At 44.2% G+C, this 17,433-nt stretch overlaps 1 protein-coding gene across 2 annotated transcripts in view; it reads left to right on the top strand.

The window, feature by feature from the left end:
* Positions 1-17,433, top strand: part of tmem268 (transmembrane protein 268) — a 77,088-nt gene that overhangs the window by 44,878 nt on the left and 14,777 nt on the right. For both annotated transcript variants that reach the window (XM_073035005.1, XM_073035009.1), the window contains exons 5-6: positions 685-792; positions 11,680-11,841. In XM_073035005.1, the coding sequence (XP_072891106.1) occupies positions 685-792; positions 11,680-11,841 (270 nt within the window). The remainder of the gene's footprint in view (positions 1-684; positions 793-11,679; positions 11,842-17,433) is intronic.

The following is a 17,433-nucleotide window of genomic DNA, read 5'->3' as shown; positions in this document are numbered from 1 at the left end:
CAGGAAAACAAACAAAGACTGACAAGCAACTAATGTGAAAAGACAAATGGTGCAAATTTTAAAAAGTTAGAAATGCTGAGAACAAGTTGCAAAGACATCTTGAAAAGGGGTCAGACAGAGTCGATGGAAGGGTGGAGCGGGCTGGGCCCTGCAGGGTTGCAGTGTGGCCATCGCTGGAGGGGACTTCGGGGCCGGAGTACAACGGTGGGACCCGGGTACGAGAGCGGAAACTGAATCAATCTTTAGCCAATGTAGGCGCCAAGCCAGATGAAAGAGGTTGAGGTATCGAGTCTGAGGGCGAAGGACGAATGGTGAGCTGGTGTGCAGCTCACTCGCCTCAGCGCGGAAGAGGGTCTGTTCCTGGACTCTGTTGCCGCTGGGCTTCGGGACTGGCGCCAAGGCTGAGGACTCACGTTCGGACACTCTGTGGTTCACGTTCTGTGTGTCATTTGTTCTCTTTTCACTGTTTGTACGATTTATTACTTTTCTTACAGTGGATGTGTGACAGTCTTTGTTCTGTGCTTTTATTACGGATTCTATTGTGCTTCTTTGCGAGAAGATGAATCTCAAGGTTGCGTATGTACTTTGAACCTTTGGTGGATGAACAAGAGATTGCGTGTTTAGGGAAACGCATGGCAAAATGGAAAGCTTGATTCACATTGCTGTTATTTTCACACTGCACAGATACCACCAGAAGATTACAAGCTGCCCATCGAAGCATCCCTGATGACCTCTGAAGTCAGAAGATACATGTACTTCAATTCCAGTGGCTTCCTGATGCTCTTCGCCCCCGTAAGTAATTCCATTTCCGATCAGTTGTGGCCGTTGGCACAAGGTAAGGGGTTAAGGGTAATGCCCAGGAGAGGATAGCCACTGGCAACGTGTGGACAACCCAGTGTGGCCTTTGAAGAAAGAGCATAGCTTCCTTAATTCCTCAATTTCTTAATGAACTAAGTATGAGGGGTGATTGATAAGTTCGTGGCCTAAGGTGGAAGGAGTCAATTTTAGAAAACCTACCACATTTATTTTTCAACATAGTCCCCTCCTACATTTACACACTTAGCCCAGCGGTCGTGGAGCATACGGATCTTGGACCTCCAGAAAGTGTCCACAGCAGGGGTGATTGATAAGTTCGTGGCCTAAGGTAGAAGGAGATGAGTTATACAGCTCTCGTTACATGCACATGCAGTTCAACTCTTTGAGTGATTATGCAGAAAATTTGGTTAATAACTCATCTCCTTCTATCTTAGGCCACAAACTTATCAATCACCCCTGATGAATTATTAACTTCAAACCCCTCGTACTTCATTTTTTTTGCTAATCGATCATTGCAAACAATTGATTGTCACTTCCCTGTCGGAGTTGAGCTTTTGATCTGTCTGTACGACCTGGCAAATTTTACTGTGGGAACTGAATTCTCAAGGGTGCAGGATAGCTGCGGCTTGGTGAGTACGTGTTGAATTGAGGCCGTGGGGTCCGGGCCGGAGAGTGGGCAATAAGCCACTGTTTAGCTGTCCCTGGGAGGCAATTCAGTTCAGCAGAACCGAGGTGAGGTGAGGTGAGTGGAGGCGATGCAGGGTCGAGGTAGCGAGGCCCAGACCAGACTTGAAAATGAGGACAGAACCAAGGTTTGATTGATAGTAAACGCCGAGTTGAATTGGAAAAGTTGGGTATGGCCGAATTGAGGTGGTGGAGCACTGGCCCAGAAGTGTATTAGCGGCAGAGTCTGGGTCCAAGAGCAAGGGCTGAACGATTTAAACGCCGGGCCAGATTGAAAAGGACAGAGTATCAGGGCCAGAGGCAAGGCACCGGCCGATCCAACTCGCTGCTTCCTGGTGTTTACTCTTCTCCATGCTTAACTTCAACTCGATACTCCGCTCTGAGCTGTGGCTGTGGCCTGCAACTATCACAGTGTGACTCACTTTAGTCAACGTCAGTTCTGAATGCTACTTCTATTGTTAGCACGTGTTTTTCTCTTTTTCTCTGCACGTTGGGTGTTTGACCGTCTTCCTTTGTTTTGGTGGGCTGTGTTGGGTTTCTTTGTTTTGTAGCTGCCTGTATGAAGGGTTGTATAAACTATAGACACTTAGGTAATAAATATACTTTGACTTTTACACATGAGAAGAGCCGGAGACATTTTGCTTACTGGAGATGAGATAAGAATGTAACAGAAGGATTCAAGGCAGTTACTTTACTAACTTCGAAGTATTGTTAGATTGTAGTTTCTATTGATCTGCTTTGGGAATGGCAACTGATGAATTGAAACATACACAAAGCTAGACTTCAGAAGAATGCTTGCAACAGGGGCCGGGCTGTTCCCCTTGTCACAACTTAATAAAGTGTGTTTGAGGAATGAGTCCGAGTTTTCAGGGACCAATCAGTCGGCACTGTGAGTTTAAATCATTCCAGAACAGGATAATTTCTACGTTAACCAAAACATGGAGCATTTCAACAAGCTGAGAGGGCAGGACCAGCTACATTCCTAGGACGTGGCCAAGACTGCGCTGAATCATAAGAAGAATGTTTTTCACTAACCTCATTGAGGTTCTTCTTGTGGGTACTGAGGGAGGGGGATTTAGGGGCGGCCTCTCAAAATCAAGTTACTGCCGCCAGAGAGCTCTGCATAGTCAACACTGTGCTGGATTTGGGTTCGATAGCAACACTTAACAGACATTTGGTTCAGTACATGAATGAGAGGCGTTTGGTGGGTTATGCTCCACAGGTGAACTAGGCAGGTAGGCATGGACTGAAAAGGCCTGTGATACCACAGTCCCTATTAATGTCTGCTGGTGAGTAGATTAATCAAAACTAAATCGATCCTTTCTGCATACACACTGTCCACATTCACGTGCATATCCAAGAGTCTCTTCAATGCCTCTGTCTCTGCTGTAACGCCATTTGCTCTATCAACTTCTGCTAGTGAGTCTGGAATAATCAGAATGCTACTGGGATACAGTCTGGATTAGAGAGCGTCTGCTGCAAAGACAGGTTGGATAGTTTTCTCCGGAGTGAAAAGGCTGTTGGGAGATCTGCCCTCAGACTGTAAAAGTATTCTATAATCTTGTTAAAAGATGTTATAAGATTATTATACGAGGTTTATACAATTATAATATAAGGTTAAGATTATGGTCGGCTGCCAGTGACTAGTGGTGTTTTGCAGGTTGGTATTGGGACCATTTCTCTTCACATTACTGTCAACGATTTGACAAAACTGATGGCTTTGTGGCCAGATTTGCAGACAATGCGAAAATGGGTGAAGGGTCAGGCAGTGTTCCGGAAGCAGAGAATCTGCAGAAGAATTTAGACAGACTGGAAGAATGGCCAAAAAACTGTCAGGTGGAATACAGTGTAGGGAAGTGTATGGTTATGCATTTTGGTAAAAGGCGTGGACTGTTTTTCAAAGTGGGAAAATATTCAAAAATCAAAGGTGCAAAGGGACTTGGGAGTCCTTGTGCAGGATTCTCTAAAAGTTAACTTGCAGGTCGAGTCAGTGGTGAGGACGGCAAATGCAATGTTAGCATTCATTTTGAGAGGATTAGAATACAGAAGCAAAGGCGTAATACTGAGGTTGGTCAGATTGTCTTTGAAGTATAGTGAGCAGTTTTGGGCCTGCGATGAAAGGAAAGACGGGTTGGCATATTGAAACATATTTAGTATTGGAAGACCAAGATAGAGTGCGTGTGGGGAGGATGTTTCTATTAGGGAAACCTAGTAAGCTACAGCTTCAGAACAGAATATTCAGAAATATATAGAACAGAGAAAAGGAAAATATTCTTTAGCCAGAGGGTGATAAATCTGTAGAATTCATTGCCACAGACAGCATCTTCTGTATCCTGTGCCTATAGTTAAGGCGGACGATGATAGGTATTTGATTAGTCAGGACATCAAAGATTACGGGGAGATGGCATAAGGATGGGTTTGAGAGGGAAAATAAATCGACCATGGTGGAATGGCAGCGTGGACACAATGGGCTGATTCTGCTTTCATCGCTTATAGAAAAAAAAGCATAGAAAGCCTAAAGCACAAAACAGAACCTTCAGCCCACAGTGCTGTACTGAACATGTACATCCTTTAGAAATTACCTGGGGTTTCCCACAGCCCTCTGTTTTCTAAGCTCCATGAACCTATCCAGGAGTCTCTTAAAAGACCCTATCATATCCACCTCCACCACCATTGCCGGCAGCCCATTCCACACACTCACCACTCTCTGCGTAAAAAAACTTACCCCTGACATCTCCTCTATACCTACTCCCCAGCACCTTAAACCTGTGTCCTCTTGTGGCAACCATTTCAGCCCTAGGAAAAAAGCCTTTGACTATCCACACGATCAATGCCTCTCATCTTCTTATACACTTCTATCAGGTCCCCTCTCATCCTCTGTCGCTCCAAGGAAAAAAAGGCCGAGTTCACTCAACCTATTCTCATAAGGCATGCTCCCCAATCCAGGCAACATCCTTGTTATTATTACACCTTTCCAGAATCTGTCTCCCTATCCGCTCCTCAATGTCCCTGTTACTATTGGGTGGTCTGTAAACAAAACACCCAGAAGAGTTATTGACCCCTTCCTGTTTCTAACTTCCACCCGCAGAGACTCAGTTGACGATCTCCTCCTTTCCTGCAGCCATGACACTATCTCTGATCAGCAGTGTCATGTCTCCACCTCTTCTCCATCCCTGTCCTTTCTGGAACATCTAAAGCCTGGCACTTGAAGTAATGATTCCTGTCCTGGAGCCATCCAAGTCTCTGCAATGGCCAAAACATCATAGCTCCAAGTGCTGATCCACGCTCTAAGCTCATCCGCTTTGTTCATGATGCTTCTTACATTAAAATAGACACATCTCAAACCGTCGGTCTGAGTGTGCCCCTTCTCTATCACCTGCCTCTCCTCCCTCTTGCACTGTCTACACGCTTTCTCTATTTGTGAGCCAACAGCCTCTTCCTCCATCTCTTCAGTTAAGCTCCCAACCCACAGCAATTCTAGTTTAAACTCTCCCCAATAGCCTTAGCAAACCTCCCTGCCAGGAAATTAGTCCCCCTGGATTCAAGTGCAATCCATCCTTTTTGTATAGGTCATGCCTGCCCCAAAAGAGGTCCCAATGATCCAGAAACCTGAATCTCTGACCCCTGCTCCAATTCCTCACTCTATTGTATACTCACTGTCGCGTGGCACAGGCAGTAATCCTGAGATTACTACCTTTGAGGTCCTGCTTCTCAACTTCCTTCTTAACTCACTGTAGTCTGTTTTCAGGACCTTCTCCCTTTTTGTGCATATGTCGTTGGTACCAATATATACCACAACCTCTGGCTGTTCACCTTCTCACTTCAGGATATCATGGACGTGATCAGAAACATCCCAGACCCTGGAATCTGGGAGGCAAACAACCATCCGCGTTTCTTTCTTATTACCGTGTTTATGGTCTTATGATCTTATTATTAGATATATAGATAATAGTAGAGCGCTGGTATCTTTCAGTCAGGATTGAAATGTCTAATAGTGGAAGGGAGGTTCTAAGGAGATATGCAGGGCAGGTATTTTACACAGAGAGCGGTGGCCACTTGGAACGTGTTGACTGTGGGAGGTGGTGGACACCAGTATGATAGGGACTCTTAGATAGGCACATGAATGTGCAGGAAATGCAGGGATATGCACACAGGAGATTCTGCAGTTGCTGGATATCCAGCGTATAACACACACAAAATGCTGGAAGAACTCAGACAGCAACGATGGAGAGGGATAAACCATTCCAGGCGGAGACCCTTCATCAGGACTGGAAAGGAAGGGGGAAGAGTCCAGAATAAGAAGATGGGAGGAAGGGAAGGAGTACAAAAGCTAAAAGGTCAAAGAGTCAGAGGACAGCAGAGATCACAGAGGGGGACCAGTGAGAGGGGGTCTCACTGAACTCCTGCCAAAGAGTAGATTTAAACATCTTCAGGGTAGGCATACGCAAAGACAATTCACAGTGGAGCAGCAAAGAGATTCTGCAGATGCTGGAAATCCAGAGTAACGTGAATTGATATGGACATTGCGTGGGCAGAAGGGATTGATTCAGTTGGGCATTTGATTACTAATTTTAATTATTTTGAGACAACATACATTGGCCACAGGGTGTGTTCTTGTGCTGCGCTGTTCTATATTCTAAAGGTGAAACTGAAGGTGGGCTCTTCAGGAGCCTCGTGTTGTTGAGTAATCCTTTGTACCTTTGCAGCTCCAAGCTCCAGTTTCTTTGTTCTCGAGTAGTTGAGGCAAGCTCAAGGAGGTGAATCAGAGAGGCAGTGTTCCAGGGTGACTCACTCAATCGTTACTATACCCAACGCATCGTCCGGCCTAGCGAAGCATCATATTAACCATTAGATAAACAGTTAACTATTATTTGTGATCGGGCAGAATGAAGCAGGATCAGGGTTATTATCACTGTCATGGTATTGCTGTTCTCAGCAGCAGTACAATGCAATATGTAAAAGAAATGCAGTAAGGTAGAAATGTTTTAAAAAGTAGTGTAAAAAGAGAGCAAAATAGTGATGTATGATCATGGACCATTCAGAGATCTTTTGGTGGAGGGGAAGAGGCTATTCAGGATCCTGTACCTCAGGGGTTCCCGACCTGGGGTCCACGTGCCCCTTGTTTATTGGTATTAGTCCATGGTATAGAAAAAGTAGGGAACCTCTGCTTGTACCTTCTCCCTGATGGTCGTAGTGAGAAGGCATGTCTTGTGTGATCGGGGTCCGTAATGATGGATGCCAACTTTCTGAGGAATCACTTGTCAAGGATATCTTCGACGTGGGGAGGATCGCACCCAGTACGGAACTGGCTGAGCTTACAACTTTCAGTCCTGTGCAGTGGCCTCTCCATGCCAAGTGGCGATGCAACCAGTCAGAATCCTCTCCTTGGTACACACCCTGGAGTGCCTGGTGACATGCCCAATCTCCTCAAACTCCTAATAATATATAGCCACTGGCTTGCCTTTTTCATGATTGCTTCAAGAAAGATCCTCAGTGATGTCGACACCCAGGAACTTGAAGCAGCTCACCGTTTTCACTGCTGATCCCTCGATGAGGATGGGTGTACGTACGTGTGTGTGTGTGCGTGCAAATTATCCCTCTGACTCAACCACTCAATCAGTATCAAACCCCATCATAACTCATTTCTGCTCAACAGTTCTATTCTAAGGAGTGACAATTTCCCCATTGATAATATGTATTCACAAAACTACCACTTCTCTCTGTATTCCTACAGGGTCAGTGGCCTCTTTATGACTTTATATAGTATCTATACTATAATTGGTTCATTTGGAAGCGAGGGGTCAAATTCATCTCCGTAAGACATTGGAGCAGAATTAGGCCATTCAGCCCATCAGGTCTGCTCTGTCATTCCATCATGGCTTATTTATTACCCCCAACCCCATTCTACTGCTTCTCCCTGTAACCTTTGATGCCCTGACAATGTTTTCCACAGATTTACCACCCTCTGCCTAGAGAAATTCCTTTCTGTCTGTGTTACAAAGGAACATGCTTGTGTTCTGATACTGTTCATGTTCTGTGCATGTTATTGTCATGCAAAGGAAATTGTGGCATTTAAGGTGCCTCGGGTGTTACAGCATCTATAGGCTAACTTGACTCTTGGGGAAAGTTTATCCTAACTTGCTGGATCAGATTTCAACAACCCCCACAGGTATCTGTGACTAGAGACAGATATTGTGTTAACATAGTAGAGATATACAAAGTATTAGGGAGTAACAAGGTAAGATATTTTCCATTAATAAAATTACAAATCTTTTTCACCATTTTTTTAAAAATTGAGGTGGAGGATAAAAATTAGCTTTATTTGTCACATGTACATCAAAACATACAGTGAAATGCATCATTTGTGTCAAATCAAATCAGTGAGGATTGTGCGGGGCAGCCCGCAAGTGTTGGCATGCTTCCCACACCAACTCATTAGCCCAACCCTCTTTGGAATGTGGGAGGGAACGGGCTGAAACCCATGCGGTCACGGGAAAATGTACAAACACCTTCAGACAGCGGCGGGAACTGAACGCCGATCTTACAGCCAGTGTTGTAATAGCGTTACGTGAACTGTGCAGAAGTATAGTTGTGTAACTAAAGACACTGATGAGATTCTTGGCATCAGCCTTCCAACATCCGCAAGAACCCTGCAATAAAAGTTAATTGTAACAAATCCATATTCTGCTTCTAGCCAAAGTTCAAAGTAAATTTATTATCAAAGTACATATATGTCACCATATACAACTCTGAGATTAATATTCTTCTGGGCATACTCAGTAATTCCACAAGAGAATAATAATCATAACATAATCAGATTAAGTATAATATAAAATTCCTCCTTACCTCTGCTCTAAAGTATTGCCCTTCGATTTTGGGAACTAGAGGGTACAGCCTCAAAATTGAGGTGTGAACCTTTTGAACAGAGGTAAGGAGGAATTATTTTAGCCAAAGATAGTAAATCTGTGGAATGATCTGCCACAGACTGCCAAGTCCATGCGTATATTTAAGGTGGAAGTTGATCGGTCAGGGCATCAAAGGATATGGCAAGAAGGCAGGTGTATGGGGTTGGAGGTTCAGCCATGATGGAATGGCGGAGCAGACTCGATGGGCAGATATGTCTTATGGTTTTATGGTCTGATCAATGAAAGACTGCACCAACTTGGCATTCAACCAATGTGCAAAAGGTAACAAGTTATGCAAGTACAAAAAGAAAGTGATAATAATAAATAAATAAGCAATAAATATTGAGAACATGAAATGAAGAGTCCTTGAAACTGACGTCATAGGTTGACCATAAGATATATGAGAAGTAGGCCACTCAGCCCATCAGTCTGCCCCGCCATTCAATCACGGGCTGATCCGATTCTTCCAGTCATCCCCACTCCCCTGCCTTCTCCGCATCCCTTTGATACCCTGGCTAATGAAGAACCTATCTATCTCTACCTTAAATATACCCAATGACTTGGCCTCCACAACTGCTTATGGCAACAAATTCCACAGATTTACCACCCTCTGACTAAAGTAATATCTCTGCATCTCTGTTCTAAATGGATGTCCTTCAATCTTGAAGTCGTGCCCTCTTGTCCTAGACTCCCCTACCATGGGAAATAACTTTGCTATATCTAATCTGTTTAGGCCTTTTAACATTTGGAATGTTTCTATGAGATCCCCTCATTCTCCTGAACTCCAGGGAATACAGCCCAAGAGCTGCCAGACATTCCTCATACGGTAACCCTTTCATTCCTGGAATCTTTCTTGTGAATCTTCTCTGAATCCTCTCCAATGTCAGTATATCCTTTCTAAAATAAGGAGCCTAAAACTGCTCACTATACTCCAAGTGGTCTCACGAGTGCCTTATAGAGCCTCAACATCACATTCCTGTTCTTATATTCTATACCTCTAGAAATGAATGCCACCATTGCATTTGCCTTCTTCACCACCAACTCACCCTGGAGGTTAACCTTTAGGGTATCCTGCACAAGGACCTCCAAGTCCCTTTGCGTCTCTGCATTTTGAGTTCTCTTGCCATCTAAATTATTGTCTGCTCATTTATTTCTTCCACCAAAGTGCATGACCATACACTTTCCAACATTGTATTTCATTTGCCACTTCTTTGCCCATTCCCCTCAACTATCAAATTCTCTCTGCAGGCTCTCTGTTTGCTCAACATTGCCCACTCCTCCACTTACCTGTGTATCATCAGCAACTTTAGCCACAAATCCATTAATGCCATAGTCCAAATCATTGACATACATCGTAAAAAGTAGCGGTCCCAGCACCGACCCCTGTGGAACTCCACTGGTAACCGGCAGGCAGCCAGAATAGGATCCCTTTATTCCCACTGTCTGATTTCTGCCGACCAGCCAATGCTCCACCCAAGTTCGTAACTTGTGGGAACAATTCGATGATAGGGTGAGTTAAGTTATCCCCTTTGGTTCAAGACCCTGATTATTGAGGGGTAATAACTGTTCTTGAACCTGGTGGTGTGAGTCATGAGGCTCCTGTATCCAATTTCCCTGGGGATCAATAAAGTATGTCTGTCTGATGGATGCTGCTTTCCTGCAAAAATGCTCAGCGGTAGGGAGGGGTTTACCTGTGATGGAGAGGGCTATATTCACTACTTTTTTGTAGGATTTTCCATTCAAGAAGTTTGGTGTTTCCATACCATTATGCTCTCCACCGCACATCTATTAAAGTTTCAGATGTTATGCTGAATCTTTGTAAACTTCTAGGGAATTAGAGTCACTGCCATGCTTTCTTCGCAACTGCAGTTCCTCTGAAATGATACCACCAAGGAACTGAGAGTTGCTGACCCTCCAATGAGGACTGGTTCATGGACCTCCCGTCTCCTCGACCTATAATCAGTTCCTTGGTCTTACTGACCAGGTTGTTGTTATGGTGCCACTCACGGAATTTTCAATCTCTCTCCAATATGCTGATTCATCACCACCTTTGGCTTGGCCTGTGACAGTGGTGACATCAGCAAACTTGAACATGGCGTAGGAGCTGTGCTCAGCCACACAGTCATCAGTGTAAAGTGGGTAGAGCAGGGGCTAAGCTCAGCCTCGTCCCACTTCACATAAAATTTGTCGTCGAGCTTGTTGTTATGGTGGGATACGAGTACAATGCAGCAGGCCGGGGAACACACAGAACATGCACTATACAAGACAAAAAAAGCGAAAAGACAAGTCATTCATGCAAAAAAGTTAATAATCTGATACCAGTCCGCGGTAGTTTATAAGTTGTTCTGATGCTGAGGTAGGTTTCGAGGCTGTGCGGGTCTGTTTGGGAACCTGCTGGCTGAAGGGGAACGGCTGTTCCAAAACTGGCAGTGTGGGGCTTCACAGTTTGGTGCCCACTACCCTGTGGTGGCAGCAAGAAGAGGGCATGACCCAGGTGGAGGGGGTCCTTGAGGGTAGATGCCCAGTGTCCCGTGTAGATATTGTCAGTGGTGGGGAGGGATGTCCCTATGATACACCAGGATGTGTCCACTGCTCTCTGCAGCCTCTTGCCTTCCTGTGCATTGGAAACGCCAGACCAGGCTGTGACACAGCCGGTCAGGATACTTTCCATGATGCACCTGTACACGTTGCTTAGAGGTTTTGGAGTGACATTTGGGTTTCAGAGTATTCATTCAAAGAGGTGGGCTTTAAAGAGTTTCATGAAAGTGAAGAGAGGTAGGGTGAGAGAGTGGAAAGGGGAAGGAGAGGAGGAGAAGAGGGAGGGGGAGAGGGGGAATAGGAGAGGGAGTTGGATGTTCGTTTTTCCCTTGGCTGCGTGAGTTTCAAATTGTACTCTGATTAGGCTGGAATGAAATCGGGATTGCTGGGTGGCATGGCTGGAAGGGCCGATTCCGTGCTGTAAATAATCGCGCTGCCTCGCTCTCCCTGTCATTGGTGGGATCATGAAAAGCAGGGATGCACAAGCGATGCTGAAGTCAAAGTCACGGGAAGTGTACCCTTTCAAAAGCCAAAGTAAAAGTAACTTTATTTTCAAAGTGTGTATCATCGTACATAATCTTGGAGTGCATTGTCTTTCAGGCATTCTCAGTAAAAGATTAAGAAATATAATAGAACTTAATTGTACATAAACAAAAACTGACAAACAACCAACGTGCAAATGATGCTAAATAAAATATAAATATATTTAATACAGTGTCCTCTGTTGATCAATTAGGTTTTCTATGTTGCCACGTGGTGCTGCCTATTCTCCACCTTCCACATCTACATGAGCCAATATCTGAAGAGTTTCTTCTGGGCTTTCTGCCTGCTCATCAGTGCCGTGGCCGTACTGATCACCACGGCCCTGCTTCTCATTCTGCGCTCACACTACAGCAAGGTAAGAACGTCTGCCTCTCGCTCTGCCATTACCGCCGAGCACTTGAATCTTCCCTTGGTGATTTGGTTCAAGTTCAAGTTTACTGTCGGTCAACTTACACGTGTATACGGCTAAGTGAAACATCGTTCCTCTGGGATCACGGTGTATAACACCGTATCAATACCAATTACGTAAAGCCATCACCGCTGCTGTTGCTTAGGGTGCCGACAGCAGCTTGGCAGCGTCCTCTGTCCTGGGCCAGTCATTCAAGGGTAGGCCATCTTCGAGGATCCTTTCTCTCCCAGGGATGAGCCCTGTTGGTGTTTCAGTAACAGGGTGGGGTGCTAGCCCCATGCTCAATCCTCATCCTTTCGCAGCCGAGCTCGGGACGGTCCATAACGGAGATGCATATATCACTTACGTCACATGAAATAACATTAACGGATAATAAAATATTTTGTAGATTTACAAGTTGACATAAAGACAGTATACAACATATAGTCAAATGTACAACAGTATAATGCCACTGGCACTGTCATTAATAAACTGAACTCAGTGGAAGCAGAGTATTCAAAGTCTAACAGACTGGGAATGAAGCTGTTACTCAGTCTGAAGGTCCTTGTTATACTGCGGTACCTTCTGCCTGATGGTAAGACTTCAGAGCGATTGCGGGACAGATGGGTGGTGTCCTTGATAATGCAGTGCTTGCGGTGTACGTCCTGGATGGGGAGGGAGACCACGACGACTGGGGAGGGAGACCACGACGTCTGGGGAGGGAGACCACGACGACTGGGGAGGGAGACCACGACGACTCAGGCACGAACAGAAAGCCTCGGTAGAGGATATGCACTTCTTGTGGCACTTGGTAAAGTTCCATCTCCCCCAGAACGTACTGCTGTCATTTCACACCTCCACCATAGAGAGCATCCGCACATCAGTCATTACCGTCTGGTTTGGGCGTAATATCCTCTCATAATATCTGAAAACTACCGTGCACTGTCGGGACAGCAGGAAAGGTCGCTGACTGAGTCTGCCATCACTGTCGGACTTGTATGTGACCCGGACAAAAAAAGAAAATGGGCAGGAAAAGTAATTGTGGGTATTACCCAACCAGTAAAAGCTCCCTTCTGGAAAACTCAATAAGGCTATTAAACTGAAAACTTACACCATCTTAAAAGTTTCTTCCCCCCACACAGTTAATCAGATCAACCATTTCAGTTAGCCACCCCCGCCACCTCTAACTATTAGCCCCATCACTGCACTGCATTTTTACACTGCCAGTATTTATACACATTTTATTCCATATCCATCCTTTAACCTCTATACGATTCTTTATTCTTTATAATTTAATTGCAAGGTTGAAGTACAGATATGAAGCAAAATGTTTATAAATATATAAATATTATAAAAAGTGGTTTGAAGTGTTTACTGTGACGTACAGTGATGGGGTAATAGATAAAGTGAGATGGGGTTTAATTAATTGACATGTTGTATGATGATCTTTCCATGATTATGATTGTTCTTGGCAAATTTTGCTGCAGAAATGGTTTGCCACTGCCTTCTTCTGGCCACTGACGTTACAAGAGGGGTGATCCTAGCCATGATCAATACTCTTCAAAGATTGTCCGCCTGGTGTCAGTGGTCACATAACCAGGACTAGTGATATGTAGCCGCTGCTCATACGACCATCCACCACCTGCTCCCATGGCTTCACATCACCCTGATCGGGGGCTAAGGAGATGCTACACCTTGGCCAAGGGTGACCTGCAGGCTAGTGGAGAAAAGGAGTCCTTTACACCTCCTTTGGTAGAGATGTCACCCCAGATAACTAGAGTGGTTGAACAAATTAACCGCATGAGGCAAGAAACTTTTAAGTTGGCGTGAAATGCTTTATAAGCAAGAGGAAACATCAGTGTAACAATTGACAGAAATAAACTAATATGGGTAAGAAACATAGAAAATAGGCGCAGGAGTAGGCCATTCGGCCCTTCAAGCCTGCACTGCCATTCAGTATGATCATGGCTGATCATCCAACTCAGAACCCTGTACCTGCTTTCTCTCCATACCCCCTGATCCCTTTAGCCACAAGGGCCATATCTAACTTCCTCTTAAATATAGCCAATGAACCGGCCTCAACTGTTTCCTGTGGCAGAGAATTCCACAGATTCACCACTCTCTGTGTGAAGAAGTTTCTCCTCATCTCGGTCCTAAAAGGCTTCCCCTTTATCCTTAAACTGTGACCCCTCGTTCTGGACTTCCCCAACATTGGGAACACTCTTCCTGCATCTAGCCTGTCCAATCCCTTTAGAATTTTATACATTTCAATAAGATCCCCCTCAATCTTCTAAATTCCAGCGAGTATAAGCCTAGTCGATCCAGTCTTTCTTCATATGAAAGTCCTGCCATCCCAGGAATCAATCTGGTGAACCTTCTTTGTACTCCCTCTATGGCAAGAATGTCTTTCCTCAGATTAGGGGACCAAAACTGCACACAATACTCCAGGTGTGGTCTCACCAAGGCCTTGTACAACTGCAGTAGAACCTCCCTGCTCCTGTACTCAAATCCTTTTGCTATGAATGCCAACATACCATTCCTTTTTCACCGCCTGCTGTACCTGCATGCCCACCTTCAATGACTGGTGTACAATGACACCCAGGTCTCGTTGCACCTCCCCTTTTCCTCATCGGCCACCATTCAGATAATAATCTGAATTGGTAGATTGATAACAGCCACTGTCCCTGTGCTAATCATCACAGTTGTACTTGAGTGTATTATCACACATGTTGTGTGATGTGAAGGATTTTTTTTTACACAGGAAGTGTTGGAGAAAATTGCTTGTAAATGTTTATTATCTGAAATCAAAATTTGCTTTAGCTGACAAGGTAGCATGGTGGTAAGCATAATATTATAACAGTACCAATGGCCCAGGTTCAGTCCCCTCCGCTGTCTGTAAGGAGTTTGCACGTTCTCCCCGTGACCGTGTGGGTTTCTTCTGGGTGTTCCTGTCTCCAGAGATGGAGGTGATAGGGTCAGTAAGTTGTGGGCACGCTATGTGTGCACCAGAAGTGTGGCAACACATGTGGGCTGGCCTCTTGAACATCCTCGCACTGCGTTGGTCATTGACACAAACGATGCATCTCACTGTATGTAATGTTTCCGTGGTAAATAAAGCCAGTCTTGATACACTCAATAATATCAGTCGTGGCTGAGGCAGAAACTGTTTAATACTCCTCCAGTTTTGCTTCACTGATCAAGACAGCACACTCATGCTGGGAAGTGCAACGGCAGTTTGAATCCATCGTTAAAAAAGGGTGGGATAATAATGGAAATATTGACACTATGGAAGTGTGTCATTATAGTTCATCTGTCTACTTGTGTGCACTAGCAAAATGCAAAGTGACTTGCAGCTAAGCAACCTTGGCATGTTTTTGTTGTGTAATCACACATTGGTCTGCTCAGGCTTGTTCCTGCATGTCCTGCATGTGACATGTAAAACTATTCTGTAAAGTGAAGATGCTTTCAAAGATAATGAAGTGAAGAGTTTCTGAACATCAAAAATTTTACTTTAAAAACAATCAACAGTAAAGAAACTGAATCAAATTGATATTTGATGTGACCATCCTTAGCGTTTAAAACTGCATCAGTTCTTTTACAAACTCCATTTCCAGAAAAGTTGGGATATTTTCCAAAATGCAATAAAAACAAATATCTGTGATATGTTAATTCACATGAACCTTTATTTAACTGACAAAAGTACAAAGAAAAGATTTTCAATAGTTTTACTGACCAACTTAATTGTATTTTGTAAATATACACAAATTTAGAATTTGATGGCTGCAACACACTTAACAAAAGTTGGGACAGAGGCAAGTTTACCATTGTGTTACATCACCTTTCCTTTTAATAACACTTTTTAATCGTTTTGGAACTGAGGATATTAATTGTAGTAGATTTGCAATTGGAAATTTTGTCCATTCTTGCTTGATATAAGACTTCAGCTGCTCAACAGTCCGTGGTCTCCGTTGTCTGTTTCTCCTCTTCATGATCCGCCATACATTTTTAATAGGAGATAGATCTGGACTGGCAGCAGGCCAGTCAAGCACACGCACTCTGTGTCTACAAAGCCACGCTGTTGTAGCCCGTGCAGAATGTGGTCTGGCATTGTCCTGCTGAAATAAGCATTGACGTCCCGGGAAGAGACATTGCCTTGATGGCAACATATGTCTCCCTGAAATCCTAATATCCGCCTCAGAGTCAATGGTACCTTCACATACATGCAACTCACCCATGCCGTGGGCACTGATGCACCCCCATACCATCACAGATGCTGGCTTTTGCACCTTTCACTGATAACAATCAGGATGGTCGTTTTCATCTTTGGCCCGGAGAACTCGACACCTGTTTTTTCTGAAAACTAGCTGAAATGTGGACTCATCTGACCACAGCACATGGTTCCACAGTCTTTCGGTCCATCTGAGATGAGCTCGGGCCCAGAGAACTCACCAGCGTTTCTGCATAGAGTTGATGTATGGCTTCCTCCTTACGTAATACAGTTTCAAGTTGCATTTCTGGATGCAGCGACGGACTGTGTTAAGTGACAATGGTTTTCTGAAGTACTCCCGAGCCCAGGTGGCTATAATTGTCACAGTAGCATGACGGTTTCTTAGGCAGTGCCGCCTGAGGGCTCGAAGATCACGCGCATTCAACAGTGGTTTCCGACCTTGCCTTTTACGCACTGAGATGTCTGAATTCTCTGAATCTTTTCACAATATTATGTACTGTAGATGTTGAAAAACCTAAATTCTCTGCAATCTTGCGTTGGGAAATGTTCCTTTTGAACTGACTAACAATTCTCTCACAAATTTTGGCACAAAGGGGTGAGCCACAACCCATCCTTGCTTGCAAAGACTGAGCCTTTGATGGACGCTACTTTTATACCCAGTCATGATACCTCACCTGCTACCAATTAGCCTGCTTAATGTGGAGTCTTCCAAACCGGTGTTACTTGAATATTCTGTGCACTTTTCAATCTTATTTTAACTCTGTCCTAACTTTTGTTGAGTGTGTTGCAGCCATCAATTTCTAAATTTGTGTATATTTACAAAATACAATTAAGTTGGTCAGTAAAACTATTGAAAATCTTTTCTTTGTACTTTTGTCAGTTAAATAAAGGTTCACGTGAATTAACATATCACAGATTTTTGTTTTTATTGCATTTTGGAAAATATCCCAACTTTTCTGGAAATGGGGTTTGCAGGTACACTGTTGTGAAGTTTTATAAGAGAATCAGCTGGTAGGTTGTTCCAAGTATCTTGGAGAACTTGCCACAGTTCTTCTACAGACTTTGACTGTGCCGCTTGTTTCTGTCTCTCCAGGTAGTCCCAGACAGCCTCGATAATGTTGAGATCCAAAGGCACGATGGACAATCTCTAAATGCAATAGTTGTGTTTAAATAGGGCAGCTACCTTCCTTTGCTTTCAGAGCTCTTTTGCAGTCTCGGATTTAATTGTGATGCTATTTTATATTTAATCGTTGTATTTTATAAGATGGGCAGTGACTGGGGCAGCCAACGTTTCTTTTAATCTTATAGTTGATTGTTTTTTGATTTTGGTT

Source organism: Hemitrygon akajei, chromosome 2 (assembly GCF_048418815.1).
Source record: "Hemitrygon akajei chromosome 2, sHemAka1.3, whole genome shotgun sequence".
NCBI classification, from domain to species: Eukaryota; Metazoa; Chordata; class Chondrichthyes; order Myliobatiformes; family Dasyatidae; genus Hemitrygon; species Hemitrygon akajei.
This window is presented reverse-complemented; position numbering and strand designations above follow the sequence as displayed.